The 23,245-nt window shown below is 52.7% G+C and overlaps 8 protein-coding genes across 9 annotated transcripts; 7 read left to right on the forward strand and 1 right to left on the reverse strand.

Annotated features, from left to right (window-relative positions):
- Window positions 1-944: 944 nt before the first annotated feature.
- Window positions 945-1,567, forward strand: J3458_000935 (uncharacterized protein; the record flags this gene model as incomplete). Its single annotated transcript, XM_066116426.1, has 2 exons — window positions 945-1,216; window positions 1,558-1,567. 2 exons carry the CDS (start codon window positions 945-947, stop codon window positions 1,565-1,567), a joined length of 282 nt encoding a protein of 93 aa, XP_065978308.1.
- An 838-nt stretch (window positions 1,568-2,405) lies between these two features.
- J3458_000936 (uncharacterized protein) lies at window positions 2,406-3,934 on the forward strand (the record flags this gene model as incomplete). Its single annotated transcript, XM_007809746.2, has 7 exons — window positions 2,406-2,479; window positions 2,904-3,405; window positions 3,462-3,509; window positions 3,572-3,604; window positions 3,661-3,744; window positions 3,803-3,836; window positions 3,906-3,934. 7 exons carry the CDS (start codon window positions 2,406-2,408, stop codon window positions 3,932-3,934), a joined length of 804 nt encoding a protein of 267 aa, XP_007807937.2.
- A 1,676-nt stretch (window positions 3,935-5,610) lies between these two features.
- Window positions 5,611-8,178, forward strand: DBP9_1 (ATP-dependent DNA/RNA helicase). Its single transcript, XM_007809747.2, has 5 exons — window positions 5,611-5,993; window positions 6,054-6,541; window positions 6,608-6,996; window positions 7,073-7,457; window positions 7,517-8,178. Exons 1-5 carry the CDS (start codon window positions 5,700-5,702, stop codon window positions 7,797-7,799), a joined length of 1,839 nt encoding a protein of 612 aa, XP_007807938.2. The 5' UTR covers window positions 5,611-5,699; the 3' UTR covers window positions 7,800-8,178.
- Window positions 8,179-9,318: 1,140 nt separating this feature from the next.
- UTR2 (putative glycosidase CRH2) lies at window positions 9,319-12,087 on the forward strand. The gene is made up of 2 exons (XM_007809748.2): window positions 9,319-9,865; window positions 9,959-12,087. Exons 1-2 carry the CDS (start codon window positions 9,760-9,762, stop codon window positions 11,218-11,220), a joined length of 1,368 nt encoding a protein of 455 aa, XP_007807939.1. The 5' UTR covers window positions 9,319-9,759; the 3' UTR covers window positions 11,221-12,087.
- A 285-nt stretch (window positions 12,088-12,372) lies between these two features.
- On the forward strand, window positions 12,373-13,704 carry J3458_000939 (uncharacterized protein). Its single transcript, XM_007809749.2, has one exon. The coding sequence runs from the start codon at window positions 12,709-12,711 to the stop codon at window positions 13,441-13,443; it is 735 nt and encodes a 244-aa protein (XP_007807940.1). The 5' UTR covers window positions 12,373-12,708; the 3' UTR covers window positions 13,444-13,704.
- A 649-nt stretch (window positions 13,705-14,353) lies between these two features.
- Window positions 14,354-16,599, forward strand: J3458_000940 (uncharacterized protein). 2 transcript variants are annotated; one of them, XM_066116427.1, is made up of 2 exons: window positions 14,354-14,545; window positions 14,734-16,599. In XM_066116427.1, the coding sequence occupies exon 2, from the start codon at window positions 14,787-14,789 to the stop codon at window positions 15,867-15,869; it is 1,083 nt and encodes a 360-aa protein (XP_065978309.1). In that variant the 5' UTR covers window positions 14,354-14,545; window positions 14,734-14,786; the 3' UTR covers window positions 15,870-16,599. The 2 variants fall into 2 exon arrangements, with proteins under 2 accessions (XP_065978309.1, XP_007807941.1); XM_007809750.2 differs by having other exon boundaries at window positions 14,354-16,599.
- On the reverse strand, window positions 16,563-18,048 carry J3458_000941 (uncharacterized protein; the record flags this gene model as incomplete). The annotated part of the gene is made up of 2 exons (XM_066116428.1): window positions 16,563-17,524; window positions 17,631-18,048. 2 exons carry the CDS (start codon window positions 18,046-18,048, stop codon window positions 16,563-16,565), a joined length of 1,380 nt encoding a protein of 459 aa, XP_065978310.1.
- Window positions 18,049-22,259: 4,211 nt separating this feature from the next.
- Window positions 22,260-22,667, forward strand: J3458_000942 (uncharacterized protein; the record flags this gene model as incomplete). The annotated part of the gene is made up of 1 exon (XM_007809752.2): window positions 22,260-22,667. The coding sequence occupies one exon, from the start codon at window positions 22,260-22,262 to the stop codon at window positions 22,665-22,667; it is 408 nt and encodes a 135-aa protein (XP_007807943.2).
- Between the last annotated feature and the right edge of the window lie 578 nt (window positions 22,668-23,245).

A 23,245-nucleotide genomic window follows, 5' to 3' on the forward strand; every position in this document is an offset into this window, starting at 1 on the left:
CAGAAGTAGCCATCCTGGTCTAGGCCGCCAGCTCGCGGCTGATGCACGAGGTGGAGCTTGGGGAAGTGTAATAGAGATTGCGGATGTGGCTCCCACGCATCTGGAGATCACTTGGGCCCTCGGGAGTTGCATGTAGCTGGTACAAGGGCACGCGAAGCATGAAAAGCCTGCGGTGTACTGCACTCTGATCGAAACAGAATCGGAACAGTTCCCGACGAAAGACTAATCGTGAAGAGCCGCCTTGGTGGGAACATTGAGAACATCGTCCCTGGGGGCAGTTGGTTTTTTCTTTTTGATTTTCTTTTTTTTTTTTCCTTTTTTTTTTTGTGGACGCGAGCATTTTTGTCTCCCGCCATAATGTTGACGCCTCAGGCAGGCGTGATTCGTAAGGTCAGGCCCCAACATCAGACGGAACATGACAGTCTACTATAAGAGTCGGTAACGAAGACTCTGCATCAAGGCATGTTCCCTGCCTACCTACTAGGTATCTACCTAGGATAAGTTTGTGTTCTATGCCGATTGAAACGAGTTCATTCGATATCGCAAGCACTAACTTATCTCCTTTTGGATGCATGGTAATTAAAAACCATGAGGATGTGCACCAACCAGGGCATCTGCCAATTCATCCTTTACACAGATGGAGAATTTGTCCTCTGGCCTAAGTTAGTGCATTGGTACTCCCTTAGTGCGGTGCGAAATCACTAGTTCGTGGCCAAGACTGGCGCAGGCGAGGACACCCCGGGGTGTTTTCGTGGGAGGGCAGTCTTTGATTGGCTCATTCTGTGAGGCATGGCATCCCACATTGAACAACGGTTCCGCAGCCGTATTTCGCACGCAGCGACGCAGCAACGAATGCGCTGTCTACACAGTCCGTGTTGCCGGAAGCACACAGTGACTCCCGCATCGGCTCTCGCACACGCCCTCCCAGCCTTCAAGTCGTGCCGATGGGCCCCAAGGTTTCCTCTCGCCTTTGGATGTTCCTCCCCTTCCACCAAAAAGCACCGGCCAGCCAGTCCAAAACATCGACCACCTCCCCCAGAAGCCCCAACCAAGGAGTTACTTGGGCTCGAGGTACTCTCTCCTTCGTCCTGTCCTCACTCCCGCCAGCAACCTGGCCTGTCGCTGTCGCTGTCGCTGTCTACGGCTACTGGGATCCACTGTCCGGATCAATTCGAGATATCTCGTCCAGCTCTGATCGGCTGCTCTCAACACCAAGGTAAGGTTGCGCAAAGGGGGAAGAGGAAAAGCACTCGTCGACCGGAGTCGTGTCCTGCCGTGTCCTGTCGTGCCGACGGCTGTCCTCAACCGCGTCGCCCACCTGCGCCTGGGCTCTGCGCTGCGCAACTTTTGTCTTCGGCAACCAACGCCAGCATTGCCACCCACGGGCCCATCTGTCGCCCCGTCAGCTGCGGTGCATCAGCTTCTCATCAAGGCACCTTTGGCAGCGTCGCCGCCTCGGACGTCGGCGCCCTTATACTGCCCTTATACATCAATAACTCTCTTGGCTGGGCTTTCTGGCTACACAAAAAAAAAAGAATTCTGTCGCTGACCTTGCAGATTGCACTGACAGCTGGCCATCAAACTTCACACGCACACGACACCGCACACGCAACGCAAAAGCACGCACACAACGAGTCTGGTCATTTTCACTCACCACTCATCACTCATCACACTGGTTCACACCTCTCACACACAACCAAGCACTTGAACCCACTTTATCACGTCGCCCACACCATCAGGCCACTCACCAGCCTCCACTGAATTCCTCCAGACGGCCGGCGCCCGGATCCGTCAATTACCTTCGCCTGCCCAGCTTCTCGAGGCGCAGAAACTTGTATTACGCAAACCCCGTGGCTCTCTGCCTTTACCACCCAGACCCGAGCCTCGGACCACCTGTGTGACTTTGACTTGCTTCACACGAGGAACTTGCTACGCGATCTGGTCAGGAGAAGTGTACCGCAAGAGACGTCTCATCAACACCGAGGGCTCTTTAACCAGCCTTTCTAGCTGGACAATACATTGCCCGTAAGTCTTGCATTGGGGCTTTTTTTTTGTCTTCTCATTTTTTTTTTTTTTGCTACATGCTTTGTCCTCCTTGCGCGCACTCGACAGTCCTTTTGCAGGGAGCATTGCGCCCCGTCAGCAGTGTCAGCTTGGCTTTGCCCGTCTCTCGTCTCAATGTCGCCTACCGTGGTTGAGCGCGTCGACAGCCTCTCATAGCTGGGGCTACACCAGCCGCGTCGCTGCAGCTGGACCCATGCCTGTTGCCAGAATGGCTGGCCACCTCTCGCAAACAAGAACTTGTCCTGCCTGCGCTCGCCTTCGCCTTTCTCTGGTCCTTTTATTCTCGCTACCTCTTGTCCAGAATTGACGCTGACGATATTTGTTCCTGTCGCATCCAGATCATGCAGCAGTGGCAGGTCGGCCCTGTGCCGGAGTATGTTTACGCCAACTCCACCCATCCGCCCAACGACATGCAGTAAGTACCGGCACCATAGTCTTTCGTCCCTTTTGTCCCTTTGTCCCAGGTACCTCCAAACTTTGCCTGCCACTGTCACTGTCATTTGCATCAGCCGTGCCACTGGCCTTGGCCTTGGAGATATGTTCTTCCTTCCTTGGTACCCGCGCCCAGTGGTCGGGTCGCTTTTGGCTCCGGCCTCGCCTGTGAAGCCGCGACGCTCGCTGTCGTCTTCAAACGCGGCATGAGTGCAGCGCTATAGCAAATGTCGTGACGCTGCGCTCATGCCGTCTTTTGGAGGGGGCCCTTTTTCAACCCTCATTCTCCTAATCCCTCCCGTCTTCCTGTTTGGGTAGGATGGATGGAAGGAAAATGTTGTTGATATGTCAACTCGATATAGCGGCGTTGCCTAGCAATAAGATTGCTGACCAGTATGTGCAAACAGCAATCACCCCTACCAACCCGATATGGCACGCCGAACCGATCAGCGCATAGAGTTCCCATACGGAACTCCCCAGTCGGGAATACCTCCCCAGCAGCAGCAGCAGCAGCAGCAGCATCACCCTACTCCGGTCCAACCGCCGATGAATGTCCCTCAACCTCCAAATGCCTCAGCTTCTCAACAGCAGGCAGCGACTCCCACGCCAACACAACAGAGCCGCCAGCGGAAGCGACCTGCTCCAAATACTGCCCCATCGCCGGCTACTGGAGCGCCTGCTGCTCCTGTTGCGGGAAGCCAGGCTCAACCTCCGGCTCCCACTCCTCCCACTCCCCAGGCTGCTCCCTCGACATTGCAGCCACAGGCTCCAACAGAAGATGCCAAGACGACGCCTGTGCAGCCGCCTCCGGCCAAAAAGAGTCGTACTAATACCCCATGGACGCCGCAAGAAGAACTGCGGCTCAAACAAATGCGAGACTCGGGTAACAGTTGGGCAGAAATTGCCAAGGTATGTCACTCTGTCCTTGTGACCGAGGAATCGAAGCTCATCATCGTTTTAAATAGACATTCCCCACCAGAACAGAAGGTTCAGTCAAGAAGCATTGGTACAAGGTTTGTTTCTCCCTGACTAGATGGGAAATGAGGCCATGTTTGTGTATTAATGTTTTACCCAGGATATGCACTATGCCGAGTTTGCTGAAGATGAAGTAAGTATTCATAGGGTCCAAGTATATCTGTCACTTAGACTAACCGATGCAAACAGAGCCAAGCCTTGTTGAACGCAATCAAAGAATACGAAAATAACAAGTGGAAAGTGATTGGCCAAAAGGTCGGCAAGCCGGCAAAGGTACGAAATGTCAACTGGATACATGACCTAAGCGTCACCTTGCTAACAATCGAATTAGGCATGTGAACAATATGCCAAAGAGCACTTCCCTGGTAAGTGATGCGTCACAGTTTCTGGTTGTGGCTGTCTGTAGTGTCGCAGCCAATCTAATGCTGTCGCAGATCTTTTCGCAAACGGCAAGGGCAGGTAGTGACCCTCCTTTGCCCCCCTGCCATGTCGATTTGTACAGTGCTTGCTTGATCAAATTTGGGCAACCTTCTTTCTAGCGGCTAGCTTGGGTGTTTTTCTTTTTCCGTGTATTTTGGTCCAACAATCGTTTTGCAACGCCAAGCGGTATACGGTACTGGACTCTCGCGAGTCTCTAATTCGCGATTAATCTGCCAAGAGGCCGTCACGGGGCAGTGGCAGTGTGTATTCTGACACACTGTAGGTGAATGATCTGTGCAGCTGCAACATGAAACCGTTGCGATGATGACCGGGGTGGGAAAAGGCAGGACAAATAGGACCATGAGATGCATCGCGCATGTCTTGTTTGAAGTGGGGTTTTATTCCCTGTGTCTCTCTTGGGTGTTCACATTGTTCACTCTCCTTTGTTGTGGTCGTGTTGCTCAATATTGGTATGCTGCTTCTGTACCTAGATGTTTGGTTGTATGTTTTCGAGTTGAGTCTGGAACTGGTCAGGGCTTTCGGGTGGGATTCTGCTTTCGCTTGGAGTAGGAGAACACGGCGGCAGAGAATGGGCTTCACAGTCTGGCGGCCTTAGTGATGGGATATAAGTCAGGTTTCGATTTAATGGCGGCCGCCTTGTGTGGGAAGATTCGGGTTTGAGTTCGTAACAACCGGAAGCGACGGGCACGTGTGTGGTGTGCTTGTCTGTTGGCGACAGAGGGTTTGAAGGGAAAAAGGTATCAAGTCGATGGTAGCTTTATTTTTATTCCTGATGATAAGAAGCATGATGGACAAGGCAAATCCTTTGCGAGGCTTGACAGCCATCCTGGATACTTTGCGAGGATATCGTCTTGAAATTTCCTGTCCGGAAAACTAGAGCCAACTTCCTTAGTTATACCCCAATTTTAGTTATTTGCACGACGGAACGGTTACGTGAAAGATATATTGGTGTTGATGGAAAGTCACCAGCGAGCTACTCGCTGGCCCTGCGGCCATGCAAGTGTAGATCTATATCCAGCTGGTGGTGACTTGTTGTCGAAGTACTCCTACAACCACGCCATGCATCTTGCCGCGATCCCGGGCCCCACCGCAAGGGGTACATGAAACCTCGTAGGGCCGTCCGTGACGAGGTACCAGTTACTCGACGCGGCAAGCGGGAAGCGGGAAGCGATCCACTCCTGAAGCTTCTATCTGAGTTGCAGAGTATCAATAGCATGTGCATTATTGCAGGTCTTTGGGCCGGCATCCCTGGGAGGAGGGGGGTTTCCTCAGCCTGAGGCGTCAAACAATGTTGTGAATATATCCACCGTGGGCTTTTATGCCGTGACTTTCGCACTCTATTAGGGCTGGCGAAACTAGAGACGGACCTTCGGCATCATACCTGCACGCCTGGTTCTGTTTACTTGAAAACATACTGGTAGGCAAATCTGTGCAAAAGCGCAGTATCAGTAATCATTTCTTGACCCGTCATATTTAATATAGGTAGCTTCAGGAGGAAGCCCAGAAGAAACACAATGCCATCCCAAGTCGCTCGCGCAATCCTTAGAGAGAAACAATAGGAGGGTGGGACGAGATATAGGGTAGGACCACTTGCTGACGGAAATCAATCATGTCACCGTGCGGCCCACTCTGCGGGAGGCTAGTGTCTGCCGCGTAGCGGAGCTTGAGGCCAATTTTTTTTTTTCCAGCGATATCTGATAACGATTTCTGGAAGCAAACTCGTCGCCACAACTCAGCACCCTCTGGCTTCTAGGACCACCATCTCAATACACACGCAACACGCAACCATGAAGCGTAAGCTCGATCAGAATGGTGTGCCATCGCCGGAACCTGAAAACCAAAAACGCACAAAAGCAGAGTCAACAGGGGACGCAGAGCTCACATTTGCGGATCTTGGATTGGACCCTCGTCTTGTCCAGGCGGTTGCTGAACAGACCTTTCTCAAGCCTACTCTTGTTCAACGTAAAGCCATCCCGCTAGCGCTCAATGGAAAAGATGTTCTTTGCAAGTCCAAGACTGGCTCAGGAAAGACTGCGGCTTATGTCCTTCCAGTCTTGACTGCCATCCTCAAGAAGAAAGCCGTACGTCGTCGTGGTGTGATTGCCATCTTGTCGCTTGATCTCCTTGTAACATAGCCTTAGGCCGAAACTGTCGCTGCGACGTCCGCATTGATATTGGTACCGACCCGAGAACTGGCCGACCAAGTTTTCAAAGTGATCGAACAATTCTCCTCGTTTTGTGCCAAAGATGTTCGCGCTGTCAAGTTGACGGATAAACTGTCCGACGCCGTACAGAGGTCTCTGCTGTCCACGAATCCCGACATTGTCATATCTACCCCCGCACGAGCCTGGTACAATGTGAAATCAAACCAGTCCTCTCTCTCCCTCGACAAACTTACCCACCTTGTTTTGGACGAGGCTGATCTGCTACTATCATATGGGTATGATGAGGATCTGGAGAACCTGTCTTGGTCAATACCAAAGGGAATACAGACTATCATGATGAGCGCCACCCTTACAACGGAAATCGATTCGCTCAAGAAGACTTTTTACCGCGACAACGCTCCGACTCTGCTTGACCTTGAAGAGCCCGATGCTGAAGGCGAGGGGATAACGCAGTTGTTCACAAAGTAGGTCTACATTTTCTAGACGTGCTGGAAATTTAATCGCCATCGCTAACCAGTTGATATTGACAGGTGTGCCGAGGACGAGAAATTCCTATTGGCCTACATCATTTTTAAGCTCCAGCTGGTCAAGGGCAAATGTATAATATTTGTCGGCGACGTCGACCGATGCTACCGATTGAAACTCTTTTTTGAGCAGTTTGGCATCAGGAGCTGTATTCTAAACTCGGAACTACCTGTAAACTCAAGAATCCATGTCGTGGAAGAATTCAACCGCAACGTTTATGACATCATTATTGCCTCAGACGAGAAGGAGGTTCTTGGAAATGAAGAAAAAGCTGATGAGGAAGAAAACCATGAAGGCGACCAGGAAGAGGATTCTGATGCGGAGAAGGAAGAACGACGACCTAAGAAGAAGCGCAAGGCATCAAAACGAGACAAGGAGTACGGTGTCTCTCGAGGTATGTCTTCAATAATCCCGACGAATGCGCTCACCATCATTCATATTCATACTTACCAACACGACGCGACGCGCAGGCATTGATTTTAAGAATGTGGCCGCTGTCATCAACTTTGATCTCCCAACATCCGCTTCGTCATACACCCACCGTGTTGGACGAACGGCACGGGCTGGTAAGGCTGGCATGGCGTTGTCATTTGTTATTCCCAAGGAGCAGTTCCGGAAACACATGCCTACATCGATCCAAAGTGCGGAGAATGATGAAAAGGTTCTGGCGAGAATCACGAAGCAACAGGCCAAGAAGGGCAAGGAAATCAAGCCCTACAATTTCAACACCAAGCAAGTGGAGGCCTTTCGCTATCGCATGAACGACGCTCTGCGTGCTGTTACCAAGGTAGCGGTTCGCGAGGCGCGAACCCGGGAATTGCGTCAGGAGTTAATGAAGAGCGAAAAACTAAAGAGGTGAGATCTCCATGTACTCCAGTGAGGTCCCACGATGCCCGGCTCTAACATTAGTGCAGATACTTTGAAGAGAACCCATCGGAAATCAACCACCTCCGTCATGACGGTGAACTGAGAACGGCAAGACAGCAAGCTCATTTGAAGCACATTCCGGACTACCTGTTACCAAAGGATGGCAAGAAGGGCCTTACAGAAAATGATATTGGCTTTGTTCCGTTGAGAAAACCTGGCAAGCTACGTGACCATCGAAAAGGCAAAGGCACGAAACGGGGTGGGTTTAGGGTTGGTACTAGAAAAGGCGATCCTCTCAAGACTTTCAAGGCAAGGCGAAAGACGAAGTGAGGGACGTCAAGGCGCGACTTGTTACTTGAACAGCATGCGGTAGGTGATCTAGGTACGGAGTAGTCACGAGCACGTTGGAATAGCCAATGTCCACGAACCACGGCGTTTTCTGGGGGTTAAACTGCCGGCGCCAGTTGTGTCTAGTGAATTGCCGAGTTGCCGTTGATAGCGCGCCACCGTCATTGATGAACTACCGACTTGCAATATTCACGTCAAGTCTGTTACAGAGTACATCTGCCGACCTATGTACAAAGGCAGTAGGGTCGGGTTAGGTAGGTACCAAGTAGATCGAGACGGGCAACATTGAATCAACGAGCCTCTCCACCTTCTGGGGTAGTTCGCATGCCAATGACAGACAGCATAATAAAATAGTACTCCCTACCTGATCATTGCTCCAGTTCGTATTTTTTTTCTCCCGCTGGCGTGACATCGTTGACGCCAACGGCGCCTCTGGGCCATGCCAGGGATGGTAAGGCCGTTGAAGCCTTCTAAACTGGGAACGAGGCAGCCCCACATATTGCTAGCCCGCATTTTAGTACTTCGCAGACATGATGGGTGACGAGCGAATAATGCACAACTTTGGGACTTCTGAATTGCATAGGCAAATATCATAAAATTACACACTGCATTTATGAATAGGCATATTCTTTTTGAAATCTATTTATTTCTTTAATATTGCACCCAGCGCGCGGTGAGTATTATAAAGGTATCATCTCCCCCCGGTCCCCCCTGTGCCGTGCATCGGCCCCACTATTTTAATACTTGAAGTACCGTGAGCTACTCCTTAGACAACTCATCTTAACAGGAGGAATACGAGGTGATGCTCTGTCGACCGTCACTCGTTCCATCGAAGAAGGGAGCCTGGCGTAAGATATCTTCACTGGCCTTTCAGCCAATGCATCCAAGTTGGTAGCGATTTCTACCCAGCGGCGAATCTGCTGAGCTCTGACAGCTGTTTGGTTCCGTTGGGCAATGCGTGTGTCACTGAAAACTGATGTACGCCACAAAAATGAAAAAAGGAGGGCGATATTGGGCAGGTCCCTGCATCGTATGCAGGCTGCCGACGTCAAAGGAAAAAAAAAAGCGTTTGTTCCTTTTCCATGTTTCCATCGAGATTGTGCGAGTGATAGAATACAGCTCAGGTTGCACAATCTGGGATTTCCCTGGTAGCACAGAGGCGGCTCAAGCAGGCCCTGAGCGCACCGATTAGGTATTGCGGTACTCCGTACTAGAATTCAAATGGTAGGCGGATTCTGGTTGGCACTGGCCCCGAAACGCGTGCCGAACAGCCGCTGCAGACACGCTGTAGGGTGGCATTCTCCGGAGAAAATTGGCACAGCTCGTTCTCTCCTGCCCTCTAGCTCCTGCACTAGTAGACAAGTACTCCGCACTTCGTACCTGTTCTTAAGCCCCACCCGCCAGGCTGCCAGGCCCGAGTCGTGCCACGCAACGGCACACCGGTTGCCATTTGTTCAGCTCGGCTGGACGGGCTGGATTTGATGGGCCCAAGGCCCTGCCCCTTTGTGTGACCTGTCTGGTGTCTCATCCCCAGCTCCATCAGCCCTCTGCCACTCCAGTTCCTCGCTCGTGGAAGTATCATTCTTCGTTCCTCACGCGCTGAACATAATAAACAAGCCTTTCGCTAGGTTCGTCGAGGAACTCTAACTACGGACCGTTTCCTTCGTTTTGCGGCCGACTACATTCGCTTTGCTTCCTCGTTTCGTTTCATCCTCGCCGTCGCCTGCGTCTGCGCATTTCCAGTTCCGACAGCCGCAGCGTTGTGCGTTTGTTCCTTCCCCATCGCGACTCTTGACATAATTTCTTTGTTGTCGCCATCAGTCTGCGACTTGTCGTTCTCCGTCTGTCCGACTGTCTATCAAGTTTGGTCGTTCCGCTTTCGTTGGGCTGGTGGAATGAACACTTTGCAGCGACTCGCAACCATATTATTCTAATTTCGAACATGTTGCGCTCCGTTGCACTTACCACCCTCTTGGGTGCTTGCTCTGTTCTGGCGGCCAAGTGCTCTCTTACGCAGAAATGTCCTCAAGATGCTCCTTGCTGTTCCCGTAAGTTTCCCCCTCCTCCGGCTTGCGCTTCTGTCTCTTGGTAGGGACGCAGCATGATTTTATTTGCTGACTTGTGTCCTCTCCCGTCTGCAGAATATGGCGACTGTGGTGTCGGTGCCTTCTGTCTGGGTGGCTGTGACCCTCGCATGTCTTACAATCTCTCGTCCTGTGTCCCCGCACCGGTTTGTTCGGACAAGACGGCTAAGTTCACAAACCTCGACAGCATCGTCGATATAAGCAAATACTACGGCGATTCTACGAAGAAGGACTGGGTAGCCCAGGGAGAGCCTGCTTCCAAGGATGGAAATGTCCTGTTGACCATGCCCAAGAACAGTGTTGGAACTGTTTTAGCCTCCACCTCTTACATGTGGTATGGCAACGTCAAGGCCAAGTTCAAGACCAGCCGTGGCCGTGGTGTTGTTACCGCCTTCATTCTGCTCTCGGACGTAAAGGATGAAATTGACTACGAATTCGTCGGTGTCGATCTCGAAACTGCTCAGACCAACTACTACTTCCAGGGTATTCCTGACTACCACAACTCTGGAAACGTTAGCTTGTCTGATACCTTCCACAACTTCCATGAGTATGAAATCCGCTGGACCCCCGACAAAATTGAGTGGCTCGTCGACGGACAGGTTGGCCGCACCAAACTGCGAAAAGACACCTGGAATGAGACCTCGCAAAGCTGGATGTACCCGCAGACTCCGGCTCGTGTCCAGCTGTCTATCTGGCCAGGCGGTGCTTCCACCAATGCTAAGGGCACCGTCGACTGGGCCGGTGGTCCTATGGACTGGGATGCCGAAGATATCAAGAATGTCGGTTACTTCTACGCCACTTTCTCCGAGGTCACCATGGAGTGCTACAATGCTAAGAGTGCTCCGGGCACCAACAGCGGAAAGAGCTACACCTATAACAGCGTTAAAGGAACCAATGACACCGTTGTTGATGGCAAGGGTGACACTGTCCTCGGGTCGTTCGAGGGTACCGGATTCAACATGATGAAGGACAAGGCCTCTGCTTCACAGAGCGCCGATAAGCCTAAGAACACCGCAGCCACCATTCCCGGTGGCAGCTCCGGAGGTACTGGCCAAGACCACAGCGGCAACTCTGGCAGCAACTCTGGCAGCAGCTCTGGTGGCAACTCTGGTGGCAACTCTGGCGGCTCTGGCGGTAATTCAGGATCCGGTGGTTCGGGCAGCAGCAGCAGCAGCAGCGGCTGTGCAGCCAACACCTTCAACCAGGATTGTGGCAGTGGCAACAGCGATCAGAGCGGTAATGGCAAGAACAGTGGCACCAGGGCGAGCGCTAGTGCATTGGCAATGGTCATTGCTGGCTGTGCCCTTTTCTGGCTGTAAGCGCGCAGACGTTCCTAAATGATATGGCTCTTTGTTTCGTGGGCGAATCGGCGCGATATGGCTTGGAAGGGTTTTGTGCAGCATTACTTCCTATGCTCTTTGGATTACTTGTTCTGCCTTCATTTTGTTCTGCTTACTACACGGGGGTGTTTTATCCGCGTGTCATTCTACTTACAGTATTGGCATGGCTATGCCTTGAGTTTGCTGTATCTAAGAGCATTGTTCACTAGCACACACACTGTATGTATGGGATTGGTACTAGTTTGAGTTGCATTTCTCTCTCTTTTTCAGTATTTTGGTTGAAGGAGATGGTGAAGGCCCATATTGTATTCGGCCCCGAACTTTAATGACCTTTGGTCGTCCATTCCTTGGAAATAAAAAGGCCATTCACATTGTTAATTGAACAAGAATATTGGACAGTATCTAGGCTTTCCAGGTCGTAATGCAACATGACGCAATCATCTTGAGAAAGTAAATGTATATCTGCTCCAGGAGCAGCCTTGGGCAACTTCGCTCCCATGCGAATGTGCATTCAGCCCGCGGGGGTACTACGCAGTTTAGGATCAACCCATCGTTTATGAGGTGCCGACACGACTTTGGTTAGCATTGTAGCTACTTGATGGAGTCAGCTCAAAGTTAAGATGAGTCAAATACGGCAAATACAATCTTGATGGAAGCCGGCTTTGAGACAGTTTGTAGCTATCGCTTGTTGTTGTGGGCGGATTCTGGGGCAGATCAAGCAGCTCGATACTACACATATATACAGAGACCAAGTACATCCGACATGTCGCCGTGGTTGGATACAAGACGGCGATTGGTGATGCTGCTCTCCTAGATTGGGAAGTTGATGAGGATCCCTTGCCAAGCTTTAGGTTTTGATGTTGTCAAAAGCTTGACGGGGCCGAATTGGCGTTGGATACGACGCTGCCACGCGGTGCCCATCGCCTCGGGACAACTATAGTGAGGCTCGTGGGGATATACCAAGATGTCGCCCGTTAGATGCGTCGTGGCCGACGGTAGCGGGGCGAGGGGAGCGCGTTTGCGGGTTGCCGCGACTAAAGGGCGAAGGCGCGAGCGGGGCGGGGCGGGCCAATCGGTTGGAATGGACTCCAGCCCTGTTAGTGTTGGACACGGGCTCAGAGGTGGATGGACTATCAGATTGGAGGTACTGCGCCACACAAGCCACGCCGCGTCTGACAAGTGCCATCGGATGAATACACCTGGCCGTGGAATGACGAGGCTTTTGTGTTGAGTGACGAGTGACGAGTAACGAGTGACGAGGCGCGCCGATGGCGAATGACGGAAGATGCGGATGGTGTCAAGAGATAAATATGCGTGGTAATCCTCGCTTTGTAACTTTTTCTTTTTTATTTCAATCATCATCGTAATTAGCGGCACTACACAATACACCATACATTCAAGCAAAACCGCGAATACATCAGCAAATACCCAAGGTATTCCTGGCTACGCACTGCAAGCACCATCACGATGTCTACTACGCAGGCTATTACTTTTATTGGCGCCACCGGCGGCTGCGGCCTCTCGGCGCTCAAACGCTCCGTTGCGGCAGGCTACACATGCGTTGCGCTCTGCCGCACCCCGGCCAAGATGGAAGCCCACTTCCCCGACAAGCCAAGCAATTTGATACTCAAGCAGGGCAACGCTCACGACGCCGTGGCGGTGGGCGAAGTGCTGCTAAGGCCATCTGACCCCACGGCCATGGTGGATGCGGTCAACTTCTCCATTGGCGGCACCGTCAACGCCAACCTGACCATGGACGACCCGGACGTCTGCAAGAAGGGCGTGGCCGCACTGCTCGAGGCCCTCGGCACGCTGCGCTCAAATGGCGTCGCCGGCAGGCCTCTCCTGGCCGTCGTCAGCACGACAGGAATCTCGGAGCACGGGCGGGACGTCCCCTTGCTCTTTGTGCCGCTGTACCACGTCGGCCTCAAGGCGCCGCACGCCGACAAGAGGGTGGCCGAGCAGACGCTGTACGGCAGCAGCGAGAGGTTCGTCCTGGTGCGGCCGAGCCTGCTGCAGGACGGGGAGAAGCCAGACAGGAAGATCCGCGTGCACGTCGAGAGCGAGAAGGGCGTCGAGCACAAGGAGGTCGGGTACTTTATCTCCCGGGAGGATGTTGGCCGCTGGATGTTTGAGAACTTGCTGCAGGACGCGCGTCAGACGAACAAGTATGAGTGCAAGGCGGTGGGCTTGACTTGGTAGTCGCCAATGGAGAGGTATACATCATATATACCTTGGCATGCATGGATAGGATGGGACTGGGCAATTTCTTCTTCTTCTTCTCCTTCTTCTTGTTTTCCCTACAAAATGAGCAGCGGGCGTTTTTGGACGGGCTTGTCCTTTTTTGTTGGACTGGACCATGGATGTACATAAGTTGCGGACCCGTCCGTAAGGCAACTATTACCTCCGTAGATGGACGAATCATAATGAGCCGCTTAAGCACCTGGGGTAGCTGGGGCCCTTTTTTTTTTTTGACTTTTGGCTTGGCTATTACGTACAACTCGATGAAAGTGTCTTGGCAGGGGGGGGTTCCTCCCTTTGTAATGCCCTTTCTGGCATCAGTGAAAGTGCGTGACGTCGTTTCTTTTAGCTATTGTTCGGAAGTTTTTTTATGTAATATTCATTTTATTCCAAGCAGCCATGGTCAGATTTCGTCCGAACCGATGTGACTTAATTAACCTTCCCCCAGGGCATCCATGCCTCATGCATGATCTGCGAGAACACATGACCCCCTTTGCCTTTGAATGACGGTCGGCAGTTGCGTGGCAGTCACCACTCTCCACTCCTTCCTTCCTTCCAAAACTTCCGCTGATGGATTGTAGCATTAGTTGACGGTTTTCTTGGAATCAGACCCAGACTCGACATTTCTCGGGCTTCACTACTCTGCATTAGGTACTCGGTGGTCGCTCGTGACTCCATCCTTGGTGGCACACTCCCCGCGTTGTGGCGCATCGCCATCATCACACCTAATTCCTTTGTTCCCGCAACTAGAAAGGAACCTTTTCTTCTTCTTTTTGTCATGTTTTCCCGTTTGATGTGACGATTGACCTTGTGAAAGTACCAGTCTTTCCCCATCGCCCACCTGCAACATTGGATTGATATATTCAAGGCCCGCATTTATTTGTCGAGGTATGCTTGAGTCATTGTGTTGTTTCATGTTATTAACTATACGCCTGTGGGAGCCGAAAAGTACTGCGTTTCCACTCCGTCAAGCATAGGCATCCATGCAAAGTTGAAGTAACTGGATGGGAATCCGGGTGCAATGACTTATAAACTTGGCTGTCTTCCCTCGTCTTTGAGCCGTGTACGTATTCTGAATTCTCAACTTTCATCTTCACCTAGACACGGAGGTTTCTGGGAAACCTCGCTCACCCACTCCTTGATTCATTCATTTTCAAAAAAAAACCAATTCATTCCTTTTTTCTTCCATTCTTCTTCCTTTACAAACCACCATGCTGACACGACTTCTTCTCGTCGCCGCTGCGGCAACAGCCAGCGCATTGCCCTCCTGCAACAAAAACAACAACACCAGCGGTCCCGGCAAGATGCTCAACTCTGCCAAGCTCCTCATCACCTCTCCGGGCAAAATCTCCATCGCTGACTTTGATGGTACCAAGTTTGACATCAAGAGCACCAAGGGTGTCTCTGGCAACCCGACGTGGGTGGCCTTTTCACAGCCAAACACCTTGTACGCCGTGGACGAAAACAGCGATACCACCAGTCTCCTGAAAGTTGATCTTGCGGGAAACAAGATTGACCAGCTGAGCTCCACAAAGGGCAGCAGCGGCGTTGTCCATCTTGAACTTACAAAGGACAAGTCGCAGATGGTTGGTGCAGGCTATGGGAGCAGCAACATTGACATCTTCGACATCTCCAACGGCGGCTTGAAGTTCTCCAAGGCCATCAAGTCGGACGACAAGGTCGGCCCCAACACTGCCCGCCAGGAGAAGCCGCACCCTCACCAGTCCCTCCTGGATCCTTCGGGCCGTTTCGTGGCAGTCAACGACCTCGGCACCGACAAGGTTCTCATCCTCGACTCCCAAAATTCCTTTGGCATCGTCAACCGCGTCCCCGTTGAGCCCGCGGGCTGTGGCCCCCGGCACGGAGCCTTTTTCCCCGCCGGAGCCAACAAGGCGACGCACTACATTGTTCTTTGCGAGATCAAGAACCTCGTCGTGGTGTATTCCCTCAAGTACGGCGGCGACAAGGGCATCGAGTTTGTGCCGAAGCAGACTATCTCGACCTTCGAGTCTCAGGAGGCCACGCCCGCTGAAGCTGCCGCCGGAGAACTCGTGCTTGCTGCGGATAACAAGAACGTCTATGTGTCAAATCGCTTGACGGGCGGGCAGACGGATAACATTGCGAATTTCCGCATTGCCCAGAAATCCGACGACCTCAAGTTGGAGCTTGTGGGCTTCACGTCCACTGGAGGAAAGCGGCCTCGCATGTTCAGTGCCTCCATGGACGGCCAGCATCTGTTTGTTGGAAACCAGGACGGCGCGCTGGGTGTTGTGGCCTTGAAGCGAAATGCAGACGGTACACTGCTTGAGAAGCCTGTGGCGAGCCTTGATATGAGTCTGTTCCCGGGAGCGTTGGCTGGTCCTGCCTTTGTGCAGCAAGTTGCTTGAGTTTGTGGGCCGTTGTCCCCTTTTTTTTTCTTTTTCGTTTTCCTTTTTTTTTACGTTTTCCTGGCTGGGCCTTGCGCTGCAACTGCCAGTCATTTTATCACTTTCTTTCTTACTAGAGCATGGAAGAGCAAGAGGCGGGCATGGCCGTCGCTAGATGACGATCCAAAGTTTTGATTCAAGTAAATAGTAATGCTCACCACTAACGGTTTGTGCCAGCTTCCAAAACATGTCATCTATATACGTCAAACTAATGCTGATCGGTACCGTCTAAGGCTCTGTATACTTTATGACAAAAAAAAAAAAGATGGCCAGGGAAGAAGAAAAGGTTTGTAACCCCCCCAAAGAATGCGAAAACATGCAGTATAATAACAATTCGGTTCTTTGATATTCGTTTCCTGCTCTACTCACAGAGTCAGAGCTCCGATTGCAAATGCTCCCAAAACGCCAAACCAGCTCCAGGACATTCTTGCTAATCCTGCGCCGTTATCCTTGTTTCCACTGTTTCCATCCGAACTACCACCACCAACTGGCTTCGACAGTTCATTCACTTGCTGCGGTGAACATGTCCCCACTATCGACGTCAGATCCGTTGATGAATCTATCGATTGCGTCTTTGAGCCGCAGTTGGCGTAGGGCGCCATGTACGTCATGTTGTTTGAAATGTCAAACAGCACTGCCCGCAATTCATGTTTGTTAGACACCACCAATTCCAATACGAAGCGCACACGGGAAAAAAAAAAACTCACCATACGCAGACCGCAAGAAGGTGTCGCCTAGCAACGTGAAGGAAGTGCTGGGCATGATGCCCAGGTAGCAACTCGGGGGCAAGGTGGCAATCTCGCGAACCATCTCACTGTACGGGACTCGGATGGTGACGCCGTCGAAGTTGAAGTCCAGGCTGCCGTTCTTGCCTGCCACGCCGCAGTCCACCATGTAGAGCCCGTTCCGGTCCAGGCCGCGGGCGCCGACTCGCCTGGCGATGTCGTTGGCCAGCCTGGGCGGCAGCAGGGTGAGGGTGGCACCCGTGTCCATGAAGACGGGCATCGTCGCGCCCGTCAGGTTGGCCGTCCTCCCGGACTCGGAGTTGTGCTGGACCGACGTCAGATTCACCCAGAAGCGCGTCACGCCGTCGGGGGACTTGTCGCCGGGGATCAGCGGCAGCGGCGTCAGCCTGCCTGCGAACTTGGCCGTGTCGACGCCGCCCATGACGACGACGCCGGCCCGGTCGGCCTTGCTGCCCAGCGCGACGCTGTAGGCCTTGGTCTTGGTGATGCCCTGGTCCGCGAGCTGGTCGACAAAGTTCCTGTAGCCCGTGTTGACGCCGACGCCGTGCCCGATGCCCAGGATGCCCGAGAACTGGTCCTTGGTGGACCGCGCCACGCCGAACTGCACCTGCTTCATCTGCCGCGAGTCGACGAGCGCAATGTCATCGAGGAAGTAGGTGATTTGGGCGGAGCCGATGCCGTACCGGAGCTCCGTACTCAGGTTGCTTCCCTTGGACGACGAGGACCGGAGGGGGTTGTATTGCCCGACGGCCTGGCAGAACTGCTTGTCCGCGGAGGAGGGGAGACTCGTGCAGTCCGGGTTGACCCAGAGCTCGAACGATCCCGTGTCGAGTTGCGCAAAGACTTTTTGAACGGGGTTTCCTATGTTGACTTTGAATTTTTTTGGGTCGGGGTTAGTACCAAGGTTTGCTAAACATGACTCTTGTTGTTCTCATGGAACAGAGGGTAGGAAAACTCAATGGGAGGGCAGCTTTACGTTGGACATAGTAGGCGACGTCTGAGCGGTTCTCGAGCCGGACCTCGACGTCTCTTTTATCCAAGCGTCTCTCGACATGAAGGACAGGAAGCGTCAGGTGGCCCGGCGAGATGTCGCCCTCGGGAGGCCCGCGCTTAGCATCTTCCTGGAACGAGTTGTTGGAGGACGAGTCTTGGTCGTCTTCTGTGGCCTCAAGACTCCCAACTGCGTCGTCTCGCTGCGAGAGCTGAGGCACCGGCAGCGTTCCCACAGACAAGGCCTCGCCTACAAAAGGCAGCTCCCTGGACGATATGTCCGCGACGATGTTTTCCGCGCGAATCTCCTCCCCAAAGAACCTTGATTCATTGCGTACCTGCGGCCATCCGTGTACAGACAGAGAAAGCGAAAGCACGGCCGTGGTTATCAGAAAAGACACCATTTTGGGGCTGCACAGGCTCTTACTTCTCAGTCGAAATATGATTTCAGAAGACCACCCCGAGGCTGCTCTATAACAAAACACATCAAAAAATACGAACAAACAGAGGAATTCTAGACGAGGAAAAAGAAGGAAAGAATATTTTCATCTAGTCACAACACGCAAGTTGAGTGTTTTCCAAGGGAAAGTAGTTGGAAAGCATATACGCCTTTACGAACGGGCTGGCGGCAAGCGCAGATTCCGGCAGCACATGGCGGCGCCAGCCCTCGCCTTCGAGCCCAACAGAGGCAGACAAGAGGTGGCAAGACATGATGAGGACGAAACCCAGGTCAAGGCATTTTTTGAAACGAGGGAGTTTGCGGAGGACTGGACGCTTGTGGCTATACGAGACGAGGCGAGAGCATCGAAAATAGACGTGGCTTGGCTTCCATACGCGCCGATCCTGGAGCTGGAACGAAGCTGTAGTATTGACTGGCAGGAAAGACTGGGCGTTTTGGTGTTTTGGCGTCTCAGAATGAGCTCCTGGAGAAGGATTGACATGTTGTAACAGGGGCGGCGGCCGGGAAGCCCCCCATCCTGTTACAGGTTCGTGCGTCCGGACGAACAGGCTTTTCTATATGAAACGGGAAGAGTGTCGATCGTGTGGTTATTTTCTCTCTCTCTCTCTCTTTTTTGTGTAGGTAGGGCCTTGCTTCTGGACTGCAACGGGTTCGGCCGCTGGCATAATAGTCCATAGACAAGAACAAGACAATTTTGATCTGGGAAATGACAAGAGCTGAGTGGAAGGCGACTGAGACGGCAGCTTGTGCAGGTTTCTTGGATGAGATCCCGCGCCTGCGATCTACCGAGCCGGTGTCGAGCACCACCACAGGCTGTCCAATGACGTCGCCTGCCGACGGGCTCGAAAGTGAAGAAAATGGTAAAATAGAGATGCTGATCGGGCGCAAAGTCTTGGGCTAAGCTTTTTTGCCGAGAAGCCATCTATTGTTCGAGGCCAAGGCTCGTTGCTTGGCCGCGCTCCAATATGTGCTCACACCATATTGGCAACCAGCCGTTTGCTTCTCACGGCCAAACGACCACAGCGCCGCCACACAGCCGTCATCATGGCTACCAAATAGCCAACGGAGGGGGGCTACTCTACTCTACAGTTGACGCTTGGCCGTCAAGGTCGTTGTATCTGAGCGGCTGCGCGGCAAGGGTTCAGTGGCCGGCGGCGGTTGGACGAGCGATGGATGCAGCTCCAACAGATGGCTACTTGTGCCACAAACTCCTTCACGGCACCTTTTTTTCGTTGTCGGGGAATACGAGGGACACGTCACTGAAATGCGTCGAGATTGCGCGATTGCGCCAATCTTTGCAAATGGCACGAGGACCAACAGACATTGGATCACATCTGCTCGATGGGAGGCTCGATGCCAATTTCTCCCTTCCATGATGGGACTTGAGCCTACGTGGCTCACATGTAGTAATCTGCCAATAAGGCCGAAAGCACCTAGTGCCTGGGCCGAGGTTATAGCTGCGCCATGAGACAAGATCTATCTATTTGTGGTACGGGGGAAGCATCAACGGGCAGGCAGCTTCATATATTCAGGAACCGCTAGCCCGGGAGAGAACGTTGCCTAGAGATGGAACAAATGATGTAGCGAGTACACGAGTTCCCCCATGGACCGATTGAAGCATGTTAAAGGCGCCGGCAGGGGAATTCTTTTGCAGTCAAGGGAGCGTTTCTCCCAGGACTAAGTGGTAGCTCTTTGCTGCTTGCTGGACTGTCAGTCAACATACATGTATGAAACCGTATAAATCTTTGAATGCGTCTCTGCCAAGTTACAAGCAGTGTAAGCCACAATGAAGAGATGCCTTGGCTGGCCTCTCGGATGGCCCCTCGGACAGGTAGCTCGGCGGGTAAGGCATTCCGAGCCCAAGATGCAACTCTGAGGTCGCAGTCCCTGGGTTCTTCTTCCATGTACGAGCCATCTTTGGAAAATTGCCTCGGTCTCTGTATACAATGTGGGTGAAGCGACGCTGCCCGCAGAGGGAGATGAGGGAGATGAGAGAGAGATGCTGGTACGGCACCCACTCGTTCCTCGGATGTGTCGTGGCTGCGAACTTGCAGCTTGGTTGTAATGCTACGACCCTACTTGACGGGGAAACCACGTATAATTTCATGGCCGTGCGTCCGCGTTGGAACGAGTGGGGGATGATGGATGGGTGGTTTTGACGGACCTGCTTGATGAGCTGGCATCGTGGGAGTTTTTGGGCAACTCGGATGCCGGAAAGGAAAAGAATACCAGGAGCGCGGCCAGTACGGCAGAGACGGGGGGTTATGAACACGGTCCGTTGGCCCAGGTACCAAGTAGGGATACGCAAAAAGGGGAAAACATGAGATGTAGTCAATATCAACATGTTGTTGTCGTTTACATCGTCTCAGGCTGGCACAACGGCCACGGACGGTTTTTCCATCATGGCAAGACACAACTCTTCTGGCAGGAAGTCACTGCCGCCAGTTTCCACATGCCAAAAAGGGTCTCCGGCAACCATTTCCATCTTTCCCTTCTTCCTCGCTCCGATGCCGCCATGGCTGCCAAAAGGGGGGGGGGGGACGAGTTTGGCATCGTCGGGCTTAACCCCCTCCTCCCCCAACCCGAGCATGGTCACGCGCAACGACGTCTGGCAGCATGGCAAGTCGAGTCGCCGATTGCGCAAGTCGAGCGAGTTCTTTTCTTTCTCCCAGACTCTGAAATGAAGCGCGAATCGACAGCCACGAAGCAGCAAAGGCCGACGAGTTTGACGAGGACAAATGGCGGCGCTAGCGTTTGTCGCTTCGTACCCAATTGGCACCCAATTACTTTTCCCTCCTTCCATCGTCAATCCACGACCCCTTTCGAACCACAGGACGAGCCTGCGACCGAGCTTTTCCAAAGAAGCTGCCCGACCCGCCCCTCCCAGTCTTTCGTCTCTTCGTCTCTCGAGAACGGCCGGACCGCGGCGCTTTGGTTCCTCTGCCAGAAGTCGGCGCTCCGGTCGATGCGTTGTCATGCAGCGTGGCCTGCAACACGTCAAAAGGGCGTGCTTGCCAATGGCTGAGCCGCCGTTAGTGTTACATGCTGGGTACTCGGTTTATACATGGTGAACGTGCCGCATGGGCGTCTCGAGCTTCAATGTTTCTCGGCGCCGGTTCTCGCAAGCTCCCCCCCCGTCCATGCAAGGGTTTTCCAGCCAGCCGCGCCGTGCTTCTCTTTCCCTTTTCTGTCCCTCTCTGTGTCGACGACATGGGAATTGTCCGTCTCTCTCTCTCGTCCTTGAACCCCATGGACAAAGGCAAACACAAGCATCTTCATATGGTGTTCGGCGCGGACAAGGGGGATGGGGGGGGGAGGCGGCGCGCTGCAGATACATGCTTCGTCATTGTACGCCGCCACGACTTGAGCAAATCATGCATCTTTTGCTCCTTGGTCATGTGAACAAGAATTGTCCAGTTGTTGCCCCAAGGCCTCGCTCTTTTTTTTTTTTTGCAGAGCAGTTCAGCACTTGATGAATCGGTTTTACGCAGGCCGTCACGATAGCAATGCCCAACTTGGCCGAGCGTGGATGCGTTGACACGCAACTTGTTCTTTTTCCTTTTCAAAAGCCCATTCGCAATCTACGCATTGCCCATGTGGCCTGCCTCCATCTTCTGCTGTTCCATTAGGTGCAATCAGGTACGTACATGGCGGACAACGTTCATGATAGGTCCGGTTGGACTTCCCTTTTCACCTGCTGCATGCAGCTTGCCTTCTCCGGGCCCGAAGAAGACAGATGACCCTATCTATGCAAGTCGCGTATGCAAGCTCTAGCGAGCAAAGGCCGTATTGGCCTGCTACACCGGCGGATCCCCCCCAAGTGCATAACTCCCGTTGAGGGAGAAGAGGATCTGGGGAACATCTCGTCCTTCCCCCGTCTTGGCCCTCCGCCCCCGGGGGTTTGCGCGGTTTAAAAGGGGCTCTTCTACTCTTCCTTTCCCCCCGGTCGAGGCTGGCGTTTCTTGTTTTAGTTGGAGAGAAAAATGCATAATTTCTTTTGTGAGCCCCTTGTTTACTTTGCGCTGCTATTGTACGCGGATGGCCCTTCGGCATCGGGTTGACTAGCCTTGTGTCCACACCGTTTCCTGATCCCCCCAATTTCAAGCACAGAGCCCTGCGGCCCAAAAAAAAAAAAGAAAAAAGAAACGGAGCGGCATGTATATCCCGGTTCGGGAAACTCAATCCCACGCGGCCGGGCAGGAGGCACATAATCGCTCTGGAGGATTGGAATACTCGCCGCCATGGGTTGCGGAATTGCTTCACGAGGCTCGCCGGCGGCTCGACATTGGTGCTGCTCTTCGAAAGAGGCAATTCTCTAGTGGCGCCGCCGACGCGACCAATGTTCAAATCGGCATCGCTCTAGGAGTCATTCTGGGCGTCTTCCTCATAGCTACTGGTGCTTTTCTTTACATGTATCGATCCTCCGTCCGCTTTACCTATCGGAAGCATCGCCGCCATCACTCCAAGTCGTCCAGGAGCTCGACCAAGAGCGCGGAATCAACACCGCCGCCGGCCCCGGCGCCTCCTCCTCCTCCTGCACCAGAGGCAGAGCCACCCAAGTAGTTGGCATCATGGGGAGTTACGGGTATGTTGAATGAGTTTTGGAGTTTCTGGTTCTGGCTGCCCTACAAGCTTTGATCTGGGGCTAACATGATGGCTGAGAAATAGTTGCTTTCGTTTTTTTTTTTTTTTTTTTTTTAATTGTACGCGGACGGTCCGAATGTACCACGTGGTGTTTGTTTTTTCGTTACCAGGAGTTTGAGACGTGGCTAGGTTGAAAGTGTATCATAGGACTCATGACATATCAAGTACGAGCGGCAGAAATTTGGTCTTTTTTGATGTAATGACTTAATTGGGTAGGTACATGAACTGACGACGGTGCCAGTGGAAGTTGATTTGGCTTTTTTTTGTACGCGGAACATCTAATCCAACTACACTACACGGTGCAGGTTTCCTTTATTTCCTTTGTCCACCCCTCCCTGGTCCCTGGTGTTATGCCCTCTCATATCTCGTAATAGAACACCAACCGACATGCGGAGTATATACTACCACAATACGATCCCCATCTGTTGGAGGGCCTCCACTTTTGGCAGATTTGTAACATACCTCATCTCACTCCCTGGCGGCACGGAGACAGTCAC

The sequence above is a fragment of the Metarhizium acridum genome (assembly GCF_019434415.1).
Source record: "Metarhizium acridum strain ARSEF 324 chromosome Unknown scaffold_1, whole genome shotgun sequence".
Classification (NCBI taxonomy): Eukaryota; Fungi; Ascomycota; class Sordariomycetes; order Hypocreales; family Clavicipitaceae; genus Metarhizium; species Metarhizium acridum.